The sequence below is a fragment of the Geotrypetes seraphini genome, chromosome 4 (assembly GCF_902459505.1).
Source record: "Geotrypetes seraphini chromosome 4, aGeoSer1.1, whole genome shotgun sequence".
Lineage (NCBI taxonomy): Eukaryota > Metazoa > Chordata > Amphibia > Gymnophiona > Dermophiidae > Geotrypetes > Geotrypetes seraphini.
The window spans coordinates 32,639,437-32,655,413 of record NC_047087.1 but is presented as its reverse complement, the minus strand read 5'-3'; the positions used below and the strand labels follow the sequence as shown (position 1 = coordinate 32,655,413).

At 39.9% G+C, this 15,977-nt stretch overlaps 1 protein-coding gene across 2 annotated transcripts in view; it reads left to right on the top strand.

Moving 5' to 3' along the window:
* The window catches only part of CDH11 (cadherin 11), a 291,717-nt gene that overhangs the window by 200,467 nt on the left and 75,273 nt on the right, over window positions 1-15,977 (top strand). For both annotated transcript variants that reach the window (XM_033942468.1, XM_033942469.1), the window contains exon 2: window positions 10,562-10,961. In XM_033942468.1, the coding sequence (XP_033798359.1) occupies window positions 10,734-10,961 (228 nt within the window). In that variant the 5' untranslated portion in view covers window positions 10,562-10,733. The remainder of the gene's footprint in view (window positions 1-10,561; window positions 10,962-15,977) is intronic.

The following is a 15,977-nucleotide window of genomic DNA, read 5'->3' as shown; positions in this document are numbered from 1 at the left end:
ACATTTACATAGTAACATAGTAGATGATGGCAGATAAAGACCCGAATGGTCCATCCAGTCTGCCCAATCTGATTCAATTTAAATTATTATTATTTTTTTTTCTTCTTAGCTATTTCTGGGCGAGAATCCAAAGCTTTACCCTATACTGTGCTTGGGTTCCAACTGCCGAAATCTCTGTTAAGACTTACTCCAGCCCATCTACACCCTCCCCGCCTTTGAAGCCCTCCCCTGCCCATCCTCCACCAAACGGCCATACACAGACGCAGACCGTACAAGTCTGCCCAGTAACTGGCCTAGTTCAATCTTTAATATTATTTTCTGATTCTAAATCTTCTGTGTTCATCCCACGCTTCTTTGAACTTGAATGTCTAATTTGCTTAGTAAAAGGATTTTTTGAAGGCTGGAACAAATAAGGCATATAAGGAAACATTCCCCACTTTAAAAGGTCTCATCGGTTAGTATTAGCCTTTGTCGTTTTATTTGGGGCTTACAAAGACATTAGGTTGCAGACAGCAGACGCTCCAGAACACGGTGGCCAGGCTGGTTTGTCAGGCTGGACAATGGGATAGAATGACTCCATCATTGTGGGGTCTGCACTGGCTCTCTGTGGAAGCACGCTTGATGTCTAGATTGGGAACATTAACATTTGACCACCAAAAATTTGAACAAAACATTGGGCAAGTCAGAGTGCTCTATCTCTCTTTCAATTTGCATGGAAGCGTGATAGTGTATGATTATGTGTACAATTGTCATCCCAACTGGCATATGTAGAAGCCTCAAAAGGAAAATCAAAATTCTGAAAATCAAACGTAAAAAAAAGGAAGAAAATAAGAAAAAGAACCATAGAGAAGAGGACCCAGGCCCATAAGCCAAAACCCAAGGAGTAGCAACATTCCACGCTACCGATCCAGGGCAAGCAGTAGCTTCCCCATTTCTTTCCTAATAACAGACTATGGACTTTTCCTCCAGGAACTTGTCCAAATCTTTTTTAAAACCAGCTACATTAACCACTCTTACCACATCCTCTGGCAACGTGTTCTAGAGCTTAACTATTCTCTGAGTGAAAAAAATGTTGTCCTATTGGTTTTAAAAGTATTTCTCTGTAACTTCATTGAGTGTCCCCTTGTCTTTGTAATTTTTGATGGAATGAAAAATCAATCCACTTGTACCCGTTCTACTCCACTCAGGATTACTTTTAATTTAACTCTCATATCTGTCTATCTTTTGAGGCTAGAGTACTGTTTTAAGTTTGGTTGCACCAGTTTTAAAGTACTGTTTGGTATGGTTCCTAATTACTTGTCTTTGTGTTTCGAAAGATACAAACCTAAAAGAACAACTTGAGGGCAATACTTATTTTTTTCCCCGAATATTAAGCTTTGTCGCTACAAGAGATTCTTTGAAAAATTACTTGGTTTTCAGTCAGGTAAAATGGATTCATGGCTAAGTTCTATTATTTCTCAGGCCCATTCATACATGTCCTTTAGGAAACTATTGAAAACTGATTTATTCGAGAAGTTTGTAAATTGATGTTTCAGAATATTGATTGGCAATTTGCACACTGATTTTATAGTTGTATTTTTTAAGGAATACCTATCTATTTTCGCGAATGCATTTTATTCAATTATTGGATAATTTTAGTCATTTTTAGATTTCGTACTTTTATTTACTGTTTGTATATTTTTAGTACTGTATGTGAACCGCCTAAAACTATATGGTAGGGCGGTATATAAAAATAAAATTATTATTATTATTAGAGCATGTTTTCACACCATTAGATTTTAGACACAGGACATGTGTGGTGATAAAGTTCTTTCAAAACAAATTCTTGCAGTAGTCCTAACAGACAGCTGAATGTAGCCATGCTTGCACTGATGAAAGGAGGGGAAATTAAAAAAAAAACATAAACCCACCCAAAACCTATGAATCAATGCGGGGTCTTCCTTATTATTTGCAGCCTGAACCACGCTATACAACATAATTTTGGTTTTGAGTGTACCTTGTATTCTTTCATTTTGTTGTGATAATACCGAGGCTCCTCCCAGTCTCCCACAATTCCATGGGAAATGGAGGGCAACAAAACCTGGCCCTTATGGTGCAATTTTGTGTTCTCTCTGGAACTGACATGGGATACCGGAATTAGGCAGAAGTAGAAGCATAACCATTCTGCACATTTATCCCTCTCCCCTAATCTGAATCGATCCTGGTTTGCTGTAAAGAAGAATAAGGGGGGTCAGTGGCAGGTCTTTGCTTTGCAGGTTGTTCTTCTGATATTCAATCCACCAGTCCAACAGCAGCAAGAGATGGCCGAGGAGAGATATGATTAAAGTCTACAAAATCCTGAGTGGAGTAGAACGGGTAGAAGTGGATCGATTTTTCACTCCATCAAAAATGACAGAGGACACTCGAAGTTATAGGGAAATACTTTTAAAACCAATAGGAGGAATTTTTTTTTTTCACTCAGAGAATAGTTAAGCTCTGGAACGCGTTGCCAGAGGTTGTGATAAGAGCGGATAGCGTAGCTGGTTTCAAGAAAGGTTTGGACAATTTCCTGGAGGAAAAGTCCATAGTCTGTTATTGAGAAAGACATGGGAGAAGCCACTGCTTGCTCTGGATCTGTAGCGTGGAATGTTGCTACTCCATGGGTTTTGGCCAGGTACTAGTGACCTGGATTGGCCACCGTGAGAACGGGCTACTGGGCTTGATGGACCGATGGTCTGACCCAGTAAGGCTATTCTTATGTTCTTAAACAAGGAGGAGGCTGTGGCCTACACTGCCCCTGCCGTGGTCTTCTTCCCTCTCTTAATGGCAAACTGGAATTGGAGGGTACAGGTGAGAGACATAAGTGATCAAATACGGGTCAGAAAGAGTGTGAGAGGATTAGTGAGGGTGGGCAAAGAGTAAGGGACAAAAGGAGTCAGGAAGAGTGAGAACACTGGAAGTAGAGAAAGAGTGAGAGTACTGAATGGAGGTAGAGAGAGAGAGAGAGAGTGAAGGTACTGAAATAGCACCAAGAGGCAGGAAGTGAATGAGTGAGGGAATCAGAGAGGGACTTTCAGTTGTTTAAAGGGAACTCTGCAACTTTCAAGATAACCCACATTTGACTCCTATCTCTCTCCCCTCCCCAAAGCCCTATTCTCTCCAGTGGCTTTCCTATTTAAAAAAAAAAATGGATAATTGATTGGACCCAGTATAGCTATTCTTATGTTCTTAACGATGTTCTGGGGGTAGTTGGGAGGGAGGGGGAATTGAAACATTTCAGGCTGGTTTCTGGAAATTATGATGATGCTGGCTTGTATTCAGAGCCAACGGAAAGTGGAGTAAACAGTCTTCCGCTGATAAATCACTGAAGCAAACAGCAGGGTTAATGGAAACACAAAACCACCAATAGTGCTCAGAAAAACAGCTTTATTGCATCCAAGAGGACTTTTGAAATACTTTGTGTTTGTTATAAAGTCTAAAATATTATAGCTATCCATGGACAATTCCTGGAAAAAAAGTTGTCAAATGTAAGACTCAGTCTACTGCTGCTATTATTCATATTATATGGGAGTCTGGTTGGATGCAACATTAAGTATGAAAGATCAGGTATTGGCAGTACTGAAATCTACGTTGTTATTGTTTTTTTTCCAAATGCAATTATCGAGTAGAGTAAAACCTTTGAGTTATGATTTCTGTAGAGTAGTTCAAACTATAGTAATTAAAAAACTGGATTATTGTAATGCTCTTTATTTAGGCATTTTGTCATCACAGCACAGGGCCTTACAAAGAATTCAAAATGTGGTCACACATTTGATATGTTACCCCCAAGTTTGAGAAAACTCCACTGGTTACCTGTCATAGTAACATAGTAACATAGTAGATGACGGCAGATAAAGACCCGAATGGTCCATCCAGTCTGCCCAACCTGTCAAATTTCATATTGTTTTCAAGGTTCTGGTATTAACTTTTAAAGTCATTCATTATAAAATCCCTTGGTATCAAACACACTTGATGATGCTTTATCAGCCATCTAGATCAGGGATCTCAAAGTCCCTCCTTGAGGGCCGCAATCCAGTCGGGTTTTCAGGATTTCCCCAATGAATATGCATTGAAAGCAGTGCATGCACATAGATCTCATTGCATATTCATTGGGGAAATCCTGAAAACCCGACTGAATTGCGGCCCTCAAGGAGGAACTTTGAGACCCCCTGATATAGAACATTAAGATCAGTGGGAAAGTTACGACTATCAACAGATGGATTAGTGGATGTACATTATGCTAATATGAAAACATCTATAATATCAGTTGAAGGTGTTTTATTATGGAATAATCTAACAGGACAGCTGAGGTTACTTTCTGATATTAAAAAATTTAAGAAACTATTGAAAACAACTTTGCTTGTAGAGGCATTCTCTTGATTGACCTAGAATATTGATTGAAGATGTTTTAGATATGTTTGTTTACTTTTTGGTTATATTGTTTATTGTGGGCTTCAATACCGCTATTAACGATTGGGGAGTCAATTCAGAGCAGTTTGCATGAGCTTCTGTAGAAATGTTACAATACATGAGCTTTTGCGGCGTATTACAATACAAGGGCTCTATATAGAGTTACAGGGGCTTCTGTAGTGGTGTTGCAATACAGATGATTATGTTTGTAGTTTTGTAAACTGCTTAGGTCTAGGTCAGGGATCTCAAAGTCCCTCCTTGGGGGCTGCAATCCAGTCAGGTTTTCAGGATTTCCCCAATGAATATGCATCGAAAGCAGTGCATGCACATAGATCTCATGCATATTCATTAGGGAAATCCTGAAAACCCGACTGGATTGCGGCCCTCAAGGAGGGACTTTGAGATCCCTGTTTTACAGTAATTCACGTATAGATTTTTTTTCCCACATCTTCATCCATTTCAAATTTGGTATTGCATCAAAAGTTCTGCTGATACTTAGATCGAGGTCACAATTTCCCTTTTTACCCCAGTGATTTCTTAAGAAAGTTACTAATTTATGTTCTTCCTTCTCTTAACTTTTCTTGATTGTTCAAGATCAGTCTAAGACAGGGATCTCAAAGTCCCTCCTTGAAGGCCGCAATCCAGTCAGGTTTTCAGGATTTCCCCAATGAATATGCATTGAAAGCAGTGCATGCACATAGATCTCATGCATATTCATTGGGGAAATCCTGAAAACCCGACTGGATTGCGGCCCTCAAGGAGGGACTTTGAGACCCCTGGTCTAGGTGGATTAGAATTTTTTTAAAATAAATAGATTCTATATAGTCTGCCTAAAAAATAGCACTGTCTAGCCCCCAGAGACCCAAATATAGAAAAAAACGTAAAAATTTTTTTTCGAACGTTCACATGTTGTTATAGGAGGCTTGTGATCCCTAAATCAGTGTTTTTTTTTTATTTTGACATTTTAGTAACTTTTGGGGAGGATGTTGTAAAATTGCAACGCTGGGCCTGTAAGGTAGCAGAATTTCAATAGTGTCACTCTCTCTCTGAACACATGTAAGGAATAATTAAAAGTTTATTTGTACTTTACAGCTTATAAAGACCCACCTAAGTTTATGTATATACACAACAACAATAGTATAATAAAGAAAAAAGTAATTTTTATTATCAATTTAATACAAAAAATGAGTATCATATAAAAACGCAAATTTTTCCCTGTGAAGCGCCCATTGACTTAAGAACATAAGAACATAAGCAGTGCCTCCGCTGGGTCAGACCTCAGGTCCATCTTGCCCAGCAGTCCGCTCTCGCGGCGGCCCGAACAGGTCACGGCCTGTCTGAGACACCAGAAGGGGCCCCCTTGCCACCTTGGTTTCCCATTGAGTTTTATCTTCCCATCGAAGTCCTAACCCTCCGGTCTTGCACATGCACGACCTGGTCGGATTTCTATACTTATTACTTGGTTTGCTTTCTATACCTGTGTTACATCCCAGCACCTCTCTCAGTATCCCACGATCCCCCTATCCCTCAGGAATCCGTCCAATCCCTGTTTGAATCCCTGTACCGTACTCTGCCTGATCACTTCCTCCGGTAGCGCATTCCAAGTGTCCACGACCCTTTGGGTGAAGAAAAACTTCCTTGCATTTGTTCTGAACCTATCTCCCTTCAGTTTCTCCGAATGCCCCCTCGTGCCTGTTGACCCCTTCAGCCTGAAGAATCTGTCCCTATCCACCCTCTCTATGCCCCTCATGATCTTGAAGGTCTCTATCATATCTCCCCTGAGCCTCCTTTTTTCCAGAGAGAAGAGCCCCAGCCTATCCAACCTCTCGGCATATGGGCAGTGTTCCAGCCCTCTTACCAGTTTCGTTGCTCTCCTTTGGACTCTCTCAAGCACTGCCATGTCCTTCTTGAGGTACGGCGACCAGTATTGAACGCAGTATTCCAGATGTGGACGCACCATAGCTCTATACAATGGCATGATGACTTCCCGCGTCCTGGTTGTTATGCCCCTCTTTATGATGCCCAGCATTCTGTTGGCTTTTTTCGAGGCTGCTGCGCACTGTGCAGATGGCTTCAGTGATGCATCTACCAGCACACCCAAGTCTCTCTCAAGACTGCTGTCTCCCAATAATGCCCCCCCCCAATTTGTATTTGAACAGCGGGTTCTTTTTACCTATATGCATGACCTTGCATTTTTCCACGTTAAAGCGCATTTGCCATTTGTTTGCCCAGTCTTCCAGCTTGTCCAGGTCCCTTTGCAGGTCCTCACACTCCTCCCTAGACCTAACTCTGCCGCACAGTTTGGTATCGTCTGCAAATTTTATAACCTCGCACTTTGCCTCTTTTTCCAGGTCATTGATAAATATGTTGAAGAGTAACGGCCCCAGCACCGATCCCTGTGGCACACCGCTCGTGACTCCCCGCCAGTCAGAGTATTGTCCCTTTACTCCGACCCTCTGCAGTCTACCCGACAACCAGTGCTCGATCCATCTGTGCACATCCCCTCCCACCCCGTGGTTCCACAGTTTCCTAAGCAGCCTTTCATGTGGCACCTTGTCGAAAGCCTTTTGAAAATCAAGGTAAATGATGTCTATAGGTTCCCCATTGTCCACTCGACTGCTTATTCCCTCAAAGAAGTGCAGAAGGTTCGTTAAGCATGACCTTCCCTTACAGAATCCATGCTGGCTTGTTCTCAGTAGGCCATATCTCTCGATATGCTCGCAAATACCATCCTTGATCATAGCTTCCACCATCTTCCCTATAATTGAAGTCAGGCTCACCGGCCTGTAGTTTCCGGGGTCACCCCTCGATCCCTTCTTGAAGATAGGTGTGACATTCGCCAATTTCCAGTCCTCTGGTACCTCTCCAGTTTTCAAGGATAGGTTGCAAACATGCTGGATTGTGCCCGCTATTTCTTGTCTTAGTTCTTTCAGAACCCTTGGGTGGATCCCGTCCGGGCCCGGCGATTTGCCGCATTTTAACCTGTCTATCTGCTTGAGGACATCCTCCTTACTTACCTCTATGTGTTCTAATTTTTCAGCCTGTTCCCCACTCATGAGCTCCTCTGAGTCTGGTATATTAGATGTGTCTTCTCTCATGAAAACCGACGAGAAGAACGTGTTCAACCTCTCAGCTACCTCTTTATCCTCCTTGATCACTCCCTTCCTATCCCCATCGTCCAACGGCCCCACCTCCTCTCTCGCTGGTCGCTTCCCCTTTACGTAACTGAAGAATGCCTTGAAGTTTTTCGCCTCCCTGGCCAGCCCCTCTTCATATTTCCCTTTTGCTTTTCTAACCTCTCGGTGGCATTCCTTTTGGCATTTCTATCAGCGGTAATCAAGAAATTTCGTGTTTTTGCACAAAAAATTTCATGTTAGCGCAAATCTTTTGGCAGTTTTGTCCCAGCGTTGAATCTTCTCCACTGGTTGTGGGCCAGCAAAGGAAGACACAAGTGTAACCTGTCTGTTGTCAAACCATTTCACAGCACAAATGTTGTGATTTGACTCCACTCTGACATCAAAGCTTCCTCTTCCCTTTTTCTTCAAGCTTTTCTCATCCTCAAGATTACAGTTTGGAAGGCGCACTTGTCTGGCTGTTCCTGTGTAATGAATTCCACAATCCAGCAGCCTAACTATCAATGGGATGCTGGTGAAAAAGTTGTCTGCATAGATCTTGTAGTTGTGACTATGTGGAAGTGTGGAAGCAAGTTTCATCACAACATCCCCTGATAGTCCAAGTTCAGATCTTGCCCGTATTCCATTCACACTGCCTTGGTACACATCAAAATCACAAAGTATACCAGAGATTCCAGTCCTTGCCCACAGCTTGAACCCCCATGGGTTTGGCTTGCCACGCATGTACTGTTTGATGCTGCTGAATTTCCCCCTGAAAGGGATCATCATTTCATCAACAGAGTTATGTTCTTCAGGGACCACTTTTAGGCATTTCTCTCTGAAAGCATCAAGCCATGGTCTGAGTTTCCAGAGTTTGTCACTTTTTTGTTCCATCTCAGACACGGTTAGATTGTTCACAAAATGTAATGATGTCAACAGAGACTGGAATCTGTTTCGTGACATTACATCAGCGACAGGACTGTATCTTGTGTCTGCTTCCCAGTACATACGGACTCCAGGCATTTGGACAAGACCCATCTTCAGATACATGCCAATCATCTGCTCTATTTCCTTTGTGTTTGTGTTTATAGATGATCCTTTCTTCTGAAAACTGTACTGATTTGTGTTATCTGCCAGAGCGTTGATCATATCTTCTGTCACAAACTTCTGAAAGTACTCCAGTGGTGTGCAGAGGGAATGGACATCATTACTGACATCCTGACCAGAAAAATCAGTACTGGGAGAGATGAAATTCTTTTTCAGCCATCGATATCTGTCACGGGGCCCAGTCTTGGCATCAGGATGTTCTGCCTCTGTTGGGATGATTTGAACATCAGAAGTTAGGTGGTCATCGGGTAATTTATTTTCCTTCTCCACTTCACCGATAACTCCATATTCCACAACTTCTATCAAGTAGACCTATTGTTCAATTAGACATGCAAACACTTTAATCCTCACCTCCTGGAGATTTATCACCTTCTCAAGTTTAAAGTGCAGACAAAACCTTGCTATCACTTTGACCCACTGTTGTAAAATTACAACATAGAAATAACCAGCTCTAAATCTCTTAAAATCAGTATATTCAATGATGTCATAAAATCTGCATGATCTACACATATTAATGATCACATAAAAAAATATTTCAAGCTTTTTACTTACTTTAGTCCTGATGTATCCCGTCCAAAACAACAAGATGATATACTCCAAAGCAGGCAACAGGGTTGTATGACTTCATGGCCAGATAAACAGACCTATTTACACATTCAACCATCCAATGGTGTTGCAGAACTGAACAATAGGTTCTATTAGTAATGTACATGAAGTTTTAAAAAGAAAAAAAATGGGGGAGGGTTTATTTTGTAGCCTTAAATGTGATGTTGTAATATTACAACACTGGGTCTCAGGGGAGTGCAGACAAAACCTTGCTATCACTTTGACCCACTGTTGTAAAATTACAACATAGAAATAACCAGCTCTAAATCTCTTAAAATCAGTATATTCAATGATGTCATAAAATCTGCATGATCTACACATATTAATGATCACATAAAAAAATATTTCAAGCTTTTTACTTACTTTAGTCCTGATGTATCCCATCCAAAACAACAAGATGATATACTCCAAAGCAGGCAACAGGGTTGTATGACTTCATGGCCAGATAAACAGACCTATTTACACATTCAACCATCCAATGGTGTTGCAGAACTGAACAATAGGTTCTATTAGTAATGTACATGAAGTTTTAAAAAGAAAAAAAATGGGGGAGGGTTTATTTTGTAGCCTTAAATGTGATGTTGTAATATTACAACACTGGGTCTCTGGGTGCTAGTTTGGATTTAAGTGCAATTTGATAAAAGCTGGGTGCATGGGATATAATCATGCTTATCATCGCCTAAGTAGATTTAGGTGTCGCTAGGCATCCTAACTTTCAGTGCACCCAATTGTGAAAGGCATAGTTAGGCTCCTAACCGCATCTAATTTCCAAAGAGGCACCTAACTTGAAAATACACCCATAATCTGCCCCTAACCATGCTCACTTTTAGGTAGGCACTTTGGACGTGTTTTTTGAGTTAGGCGCCTAACTTTTAATTAAGTCCAATTAAAGACAACTATGAAGTGTTAAGTTCCAGTTATCAGTGCCGATTAAACCTAGTAATCTCCCCTTTTTATGAAATTGCTTTAGCATTTTTTCATGCCGGTGGTAAAGGTTCTGACGCTCATATGAATCCTATAAGCGTCAGCTTTTACTGCCGCTGCTGATGATAAAAAAACCCGATAACGTGTCTTCATAAAAGGGGGGAGGGTAAGTTAGGTGAATCGATGTAGGTGCCTAACTTTAGGTAAACTATATAAAATTTGTCAGTTAATAAATATTCTCTTTTATTTATATCTAGGTCACAATTCATTATTGATTCTTTCTTGAAATAAACAAGAATTATGCATTCCTCACTTGGAATAATTTCCTATCCTTTGATATGAAAAAAATTAAATTATTATTTTTTTTCTTTTCTTGCTTACAGGAATTGAATTTGGAACCTACTCAGAGCTGAAGAGATGCATTTGATGACTAAGCACTTTCTACATGAAGGAAGTTCTCGGTGAAGTTATTCAGTAGCCCAGAACTTTGACTACCTGGGTTATTCTGAAGGATATTCATTTGAGTACTGCTGTGCCTAGAAACTTACCAAAAAAATGAAGGAAGACTACTGTTTACATGCCATTCTTCTCTGCCTGGGCATAGTTCATTATAGTCAAGCTATGACTAGGGATAAAATGCATCATTTAAGGACCTCACTTCATAATCACTGGGAAAGAGGCAAGGAAGGTCAAGTTCTCCATCGTTCAAAGAGAGGCTGGGTGTGGAATCAGTTCTTTGTTATAGAAGAATACACAGGGCCGGATCCCGTGCTTGTCGGAAGGGTAAGAAGAAATGCTCACTCGTTTGTTTTTGTTTAAAGAATTATAGGTATGATACAAATTTTGCATTCTGCACATGTGTGTATAACAAAAAAGTTATTTGCATGACCTGATTTAACAATTAAATGTAATGTAATTTATTTCTTATATACTGCTACATCCGTTAGGTTCTAAGCGGTTTGAAGAAAATATACATTAAGATTATAAATGAGAAGTAAGAAGGTACTTAAAAAATTTCCTTACAGTCCCGAAGGCTCACAATCTAACTAAAGTGCCTGGAAATTAATAAAGAAGAGAAAATAAAGATGGTTGAAAAAAGAAAAATTCTATGTGAATTTATAGGATGGAAATTAAACTGACAGTGAAGAACTGTATGAAAAATACATATGGAATGCAGTTAGAGAGGGTAGGTTGCAATCTATTTATGGTATTTGTTTAATTGGAAGGTGTTAAGGTGGGTAATTTGGGGGAAGGTTATCTGAAGGTAGGTGAATCTTCTGGAGGTAAAAGAGGAGGGGTTAAGATATTTGGATGAATTTTTTGAAAAGCAGGGTTTTGATTTCTTTTCTGAATGTTTTGAAGTTGTCTGATATTGTCATAAGATTGGAGATGGAATGGTTGATTTTTGCTGCTTGTGTTGCCAGAAGGTTGTCAAACATTTTCTTGCGTTGTGTGCCTTTGAGTGGGGGGAAGGCGAAAGGGTTCGAGGTTCTTCTGTGTCTTGAGGTGGAGATTTGGTTTAAGCGGTTGTTTAGATAGGAGGGGGAAGAGCCGTGTAATGCTTTGAATATCAGGCAGTGGAATTTGAATTGGATTTGTGCTTGTATGGGTAAGCCAGTGAGAGTCTAAGAAGGCAGTTGTTATGGGATCATATTTTTTGAGTGAGTAGATCAATCTGAGGGCGGTGTTTTGTATGGTCTGGAGTTGTTTTATCATAGTGGCTGGACAAGGAAGATATAGGGAGTTGCAATAATCCAGCAGACCTAAGACTAGGGATTGGACGATTAGTCTAAATTGTGCTTGGTCAAAGAATTTAAAGGGGTCCTTTTACTAAGGCGTGCTAGCCGATTTAGCGTGCACTAAATATTCTATGGACATTATATTCTATGGACACGTTAGCATTTAGCGTGCGCTAAATTGGCTAGCACGCCTTAGTAAAAGAAGGGGAAAGTAAGGTATCTCATATCTATTTCTACGACACATGATGTGTACAGGGCACAATTTTTCATTATATATTTGGTTCATTTGAGATTTTTATGCTATTTTCAGGCTTTTTTTCCTCTTTGTTTTATACATTTGTTCTAATGAAACATGTTAATTTTAGTGGGTGAATCCACGAAGGGGCATTAACCAATTTTGCGTGCTGTGTTAGTGCTCATTAACGATTATCGCATGCTAAACACTGATGCCTATTATATTCATTAGCACATGCTAAATTGATCAGTGCCATTTCATGAATTCCCCCCTTAATCTAATCTAAGATTTTGGATCATTCTATGCCTATAAAGGTTCTAAGTGATTTACAATTAGACAAGAGCCCATACAACATGGGAAACTTACAGAAGAAGCCATTATAACATTTTACAAACTAAGAAGAGACTAGGCAAGCGAGGGGTTTGTAGGAGAACCGATAAAGGTATGATTGTAAAAGTCAAAGCCTGGATAACCCTGTGGTTGCTGTAAAGGAACGTTTTCAATTTCCACTAAAGCCCAGGTAGTTGGTTTCTAATCTTGTATCCATGGGGAGGCTGTTCCAATTTTTGTTGTTGCAAAATAGGTGAATAATGAGTTGAATATGTGTTTGTATTTGACTCATGCAAGGGAAAGATCATATTATCGCACCTCGATTATTGTAATATTATCTACCTCAGTATTACAAAAAACTTGCTTTCATAGATTACAACTGGTCCAGAATACTGCTGCAAAATTGATTTTCGGGAAACACAAGTTTGATCAGGTGACACCGTTGCTTCAAAGTCTTCATTGGCTCCCTGTTTACTTTAGAGTTCAATTTAAATGTGCTTGTGTCATTTTTAAAATTCTTTATGGTATCTTCACTACTTTGGTTCCTTTATCCTGGAATTTTTATCGATTCTCTTTTGCAAGACGCAACCAACAACTTAAACTATCTCTTCCTTCCAGAAAAGGGATTAAAGGAGTTAAGATTTTTGGTCAATCTTTGATTTTCAAGTTTTCCCAACTTTGGAATAATCTCCCGCTTCTTTTAAGAAGTTCTAGTTCTCTCCCATCCTTCCGTAAGCTTTTGAAAACCTTTTTATTCACTAAGCATTTTGGAAATTAATTCTTTTTTTTTCTTATTCTTTCTTCTTATCTGTCTAAGTCAACTATTGTAAACCGAATCAAGCTTTCCTAGAATGAGGACTCGGTATATAAAGCTAAGCATTAGATTAGATTAGATTAGATCATTTTGGAGGCATTGTCGATTCTGGCAGATGAGAACTGGAATTCAGAGAAAACATGAGTAATCACATCCACTGTGTTGACATGGTATATCTGGCACAACATGCAGGATGTTTTCAAATATATTATGGGTGCTATTGATAACCAGTGCAGTTTATGGAAATAGTATTCATTGATACAATAGGTTAATATGCATTAAGCTGATTTAGCAGGCACCAATGGGTCAATATTTAGCCAGTCCAGGTTAGCATTGCTTTAAATGCTGATCACCCACAGCTAAATCCGTTATAAATTGAGCACCAGCACTGAATATCTGGGTCATTGTGGCATGTCTACCTTGTCTATAAGCTATTTACTGCAATAGATGCAGACATAATATATGATCATATTGACTTGACATCACAGCAATAGAGCAGGGGAACATTTTGAATGACAGATCAGCTTTTGCTAAATAAAGTCATCACGGCTGGTGTTAAGAAAAATAGAAATCTCACCCCCTCTTTTACTAAGGTGCGCTAGGCTTTTTAGCGCGCGTTAAATATTAGTGGACGCTAATCACACACTAAACGCTAACACGTGCATGTTATCCTATGGACGTGTCAGCGGTTAGTGTACGTGTTGATTTAGCGTGTGCTAAACATTACATTACATTAGTGATTTCTATTCTGCCATTACCTTGCGGTTCAAGGCGCATTACATAAGAATTGTCATGAAGTTACAAGATATATAGGCGGAATACATAAGAATTGTCGAGAAATTAAGGTAATACATGTTGGGTAATTTGAACATTTTAGATTTGATAGGCGTAGACAGTGTGGTAGGTGGAGCTTGGGAAGGAACTGGTCCTGTTAGATAGGTTTTATGTATTTTTTGAAGAATAGAGTTTTTGTTTCTTTTTTGAAGGTTTTGTAGCCTTTGGTCAAAGACAGCAGATTGGTGATTTGTCTGTCTAGTTTTGCTGCTCTGGTGGCCATTAGGTTGTCATATAGTTTTCTTTGTTTGACATTTTTGGTTGGCGGGTGTGTGACTAGTGAATGGTTTCTTCTGTGTTAAACGCGTGCTAAAATGCTTAGCGCACCTTTGTAAAAGAGGGCCTCAGTGTAGCCTGGAACCATTATAAGAAACTTTTGATTCTGTCTGCCACTCTTTGATAATTATAATATATCGCCTCAAAGTGTGCAAAATAAATAATAAATTGATCAAGTACATTAATTTCACCAGGATAATGTGGCAAAATACACTCCCTCTACAGAATTAAAATGGACAGAATACCATTCCTGATATCAGAATCCAGTGAGAACATCTAAATGGACACAGGGAACTTGAGAGTTTGATCGGACTAACCAACTGGATGAGTCTCAATGGAAATTAGTTTTGAAGACAATTAGTACACTTCTCCCTCAATATTCGCAGGGGTTAGGGGCAGAGCCGGCCTGCGAATATTGAAAATTTGCGAATAACATTTGAGACGGCTCTGACCCACCCTCCGCCTTCCCCCGGTATCCCGGACCTTATCTGGTGGTCTAGCGGGCTTTCGGGGCAGGAGCGATCTTCCTACGCTCCTGCCCCATGCAGATCACTCACACAAAATGGCTGCCGTGAGTTCCCGTAGTCTCTCGAGACTACAACGGGAACTCCTTGCACTAAATCAACGTGTCCATAGGATAACATGCATGCGGTAGCGTGTAGCATGTGTTTAGCATGCGCTAAAAAGCATAGCACACATTAGTAAAAGAGGGGGTAAGTTCTTATAAAACAAAATGATTAAATAATGGGTCCTTTTACTAAGGTGCGCTAACCGATTTAGTGCGCGCTAAATGCTAATGCGCTCATAGAATATAATGGGCACATTAGCGTTTAGCGCACACTAAATCGGTTAGCGCGCCTTAGTAAAAGGACTCCTAACTTAATAATGAGAACGATAAAAACAATTTTAATTAATTGGAAGGATTTTTTCTAAGGGCTCCTTTTACGAAGCTGCGCACCGTGACTTTCTATCAAGCGCTAACCCCCGCGCTAGCTGAAAAACTACCACCTGCTCAAGAGGAGGCGGTAGCGGCTACGTGGCCGGCGGTTTAGCACGCACTATTACACGCGTTAAACCGCTAACACGGCTTCATAAAAGGAGTCCTAAATTGGAATATAATATGTGGAATATGTAATGTCTGTATAGTAAATATAAAAAAATTATGCAATTAAATGTGGTAATTTGAGGAAATTTAGGAAAGTATAGGATTGCTTACTTAAGTTCAAGGATTAAATATTATATGTAGTTTGGATTATATTTTATGACACCCGGTGACTTATTTTTCTTTTTCTAATATTGTTAGGGTATTTTTTGTTGGTTTGTGATGGTTTTCTTCAAAATTTCAATAAAATATTTATGGAAAAAAAAAAATCTAGCGAGAAATATTTCACGGAAATGCTTTGCTGCCATTCTGGTTTTCTATAGCGCTTGATCATTTGACTGTGCTTCTTAAAATTTGGGAAATTGGATTTAGCCTTAATTCTAGGACTGGCAGAGACCCAGAGGTTACATCACACTGGCTGTTTGTAGACAACTTGAAGCTCTACAGTTCCAGTGCTCAACATCTGGCA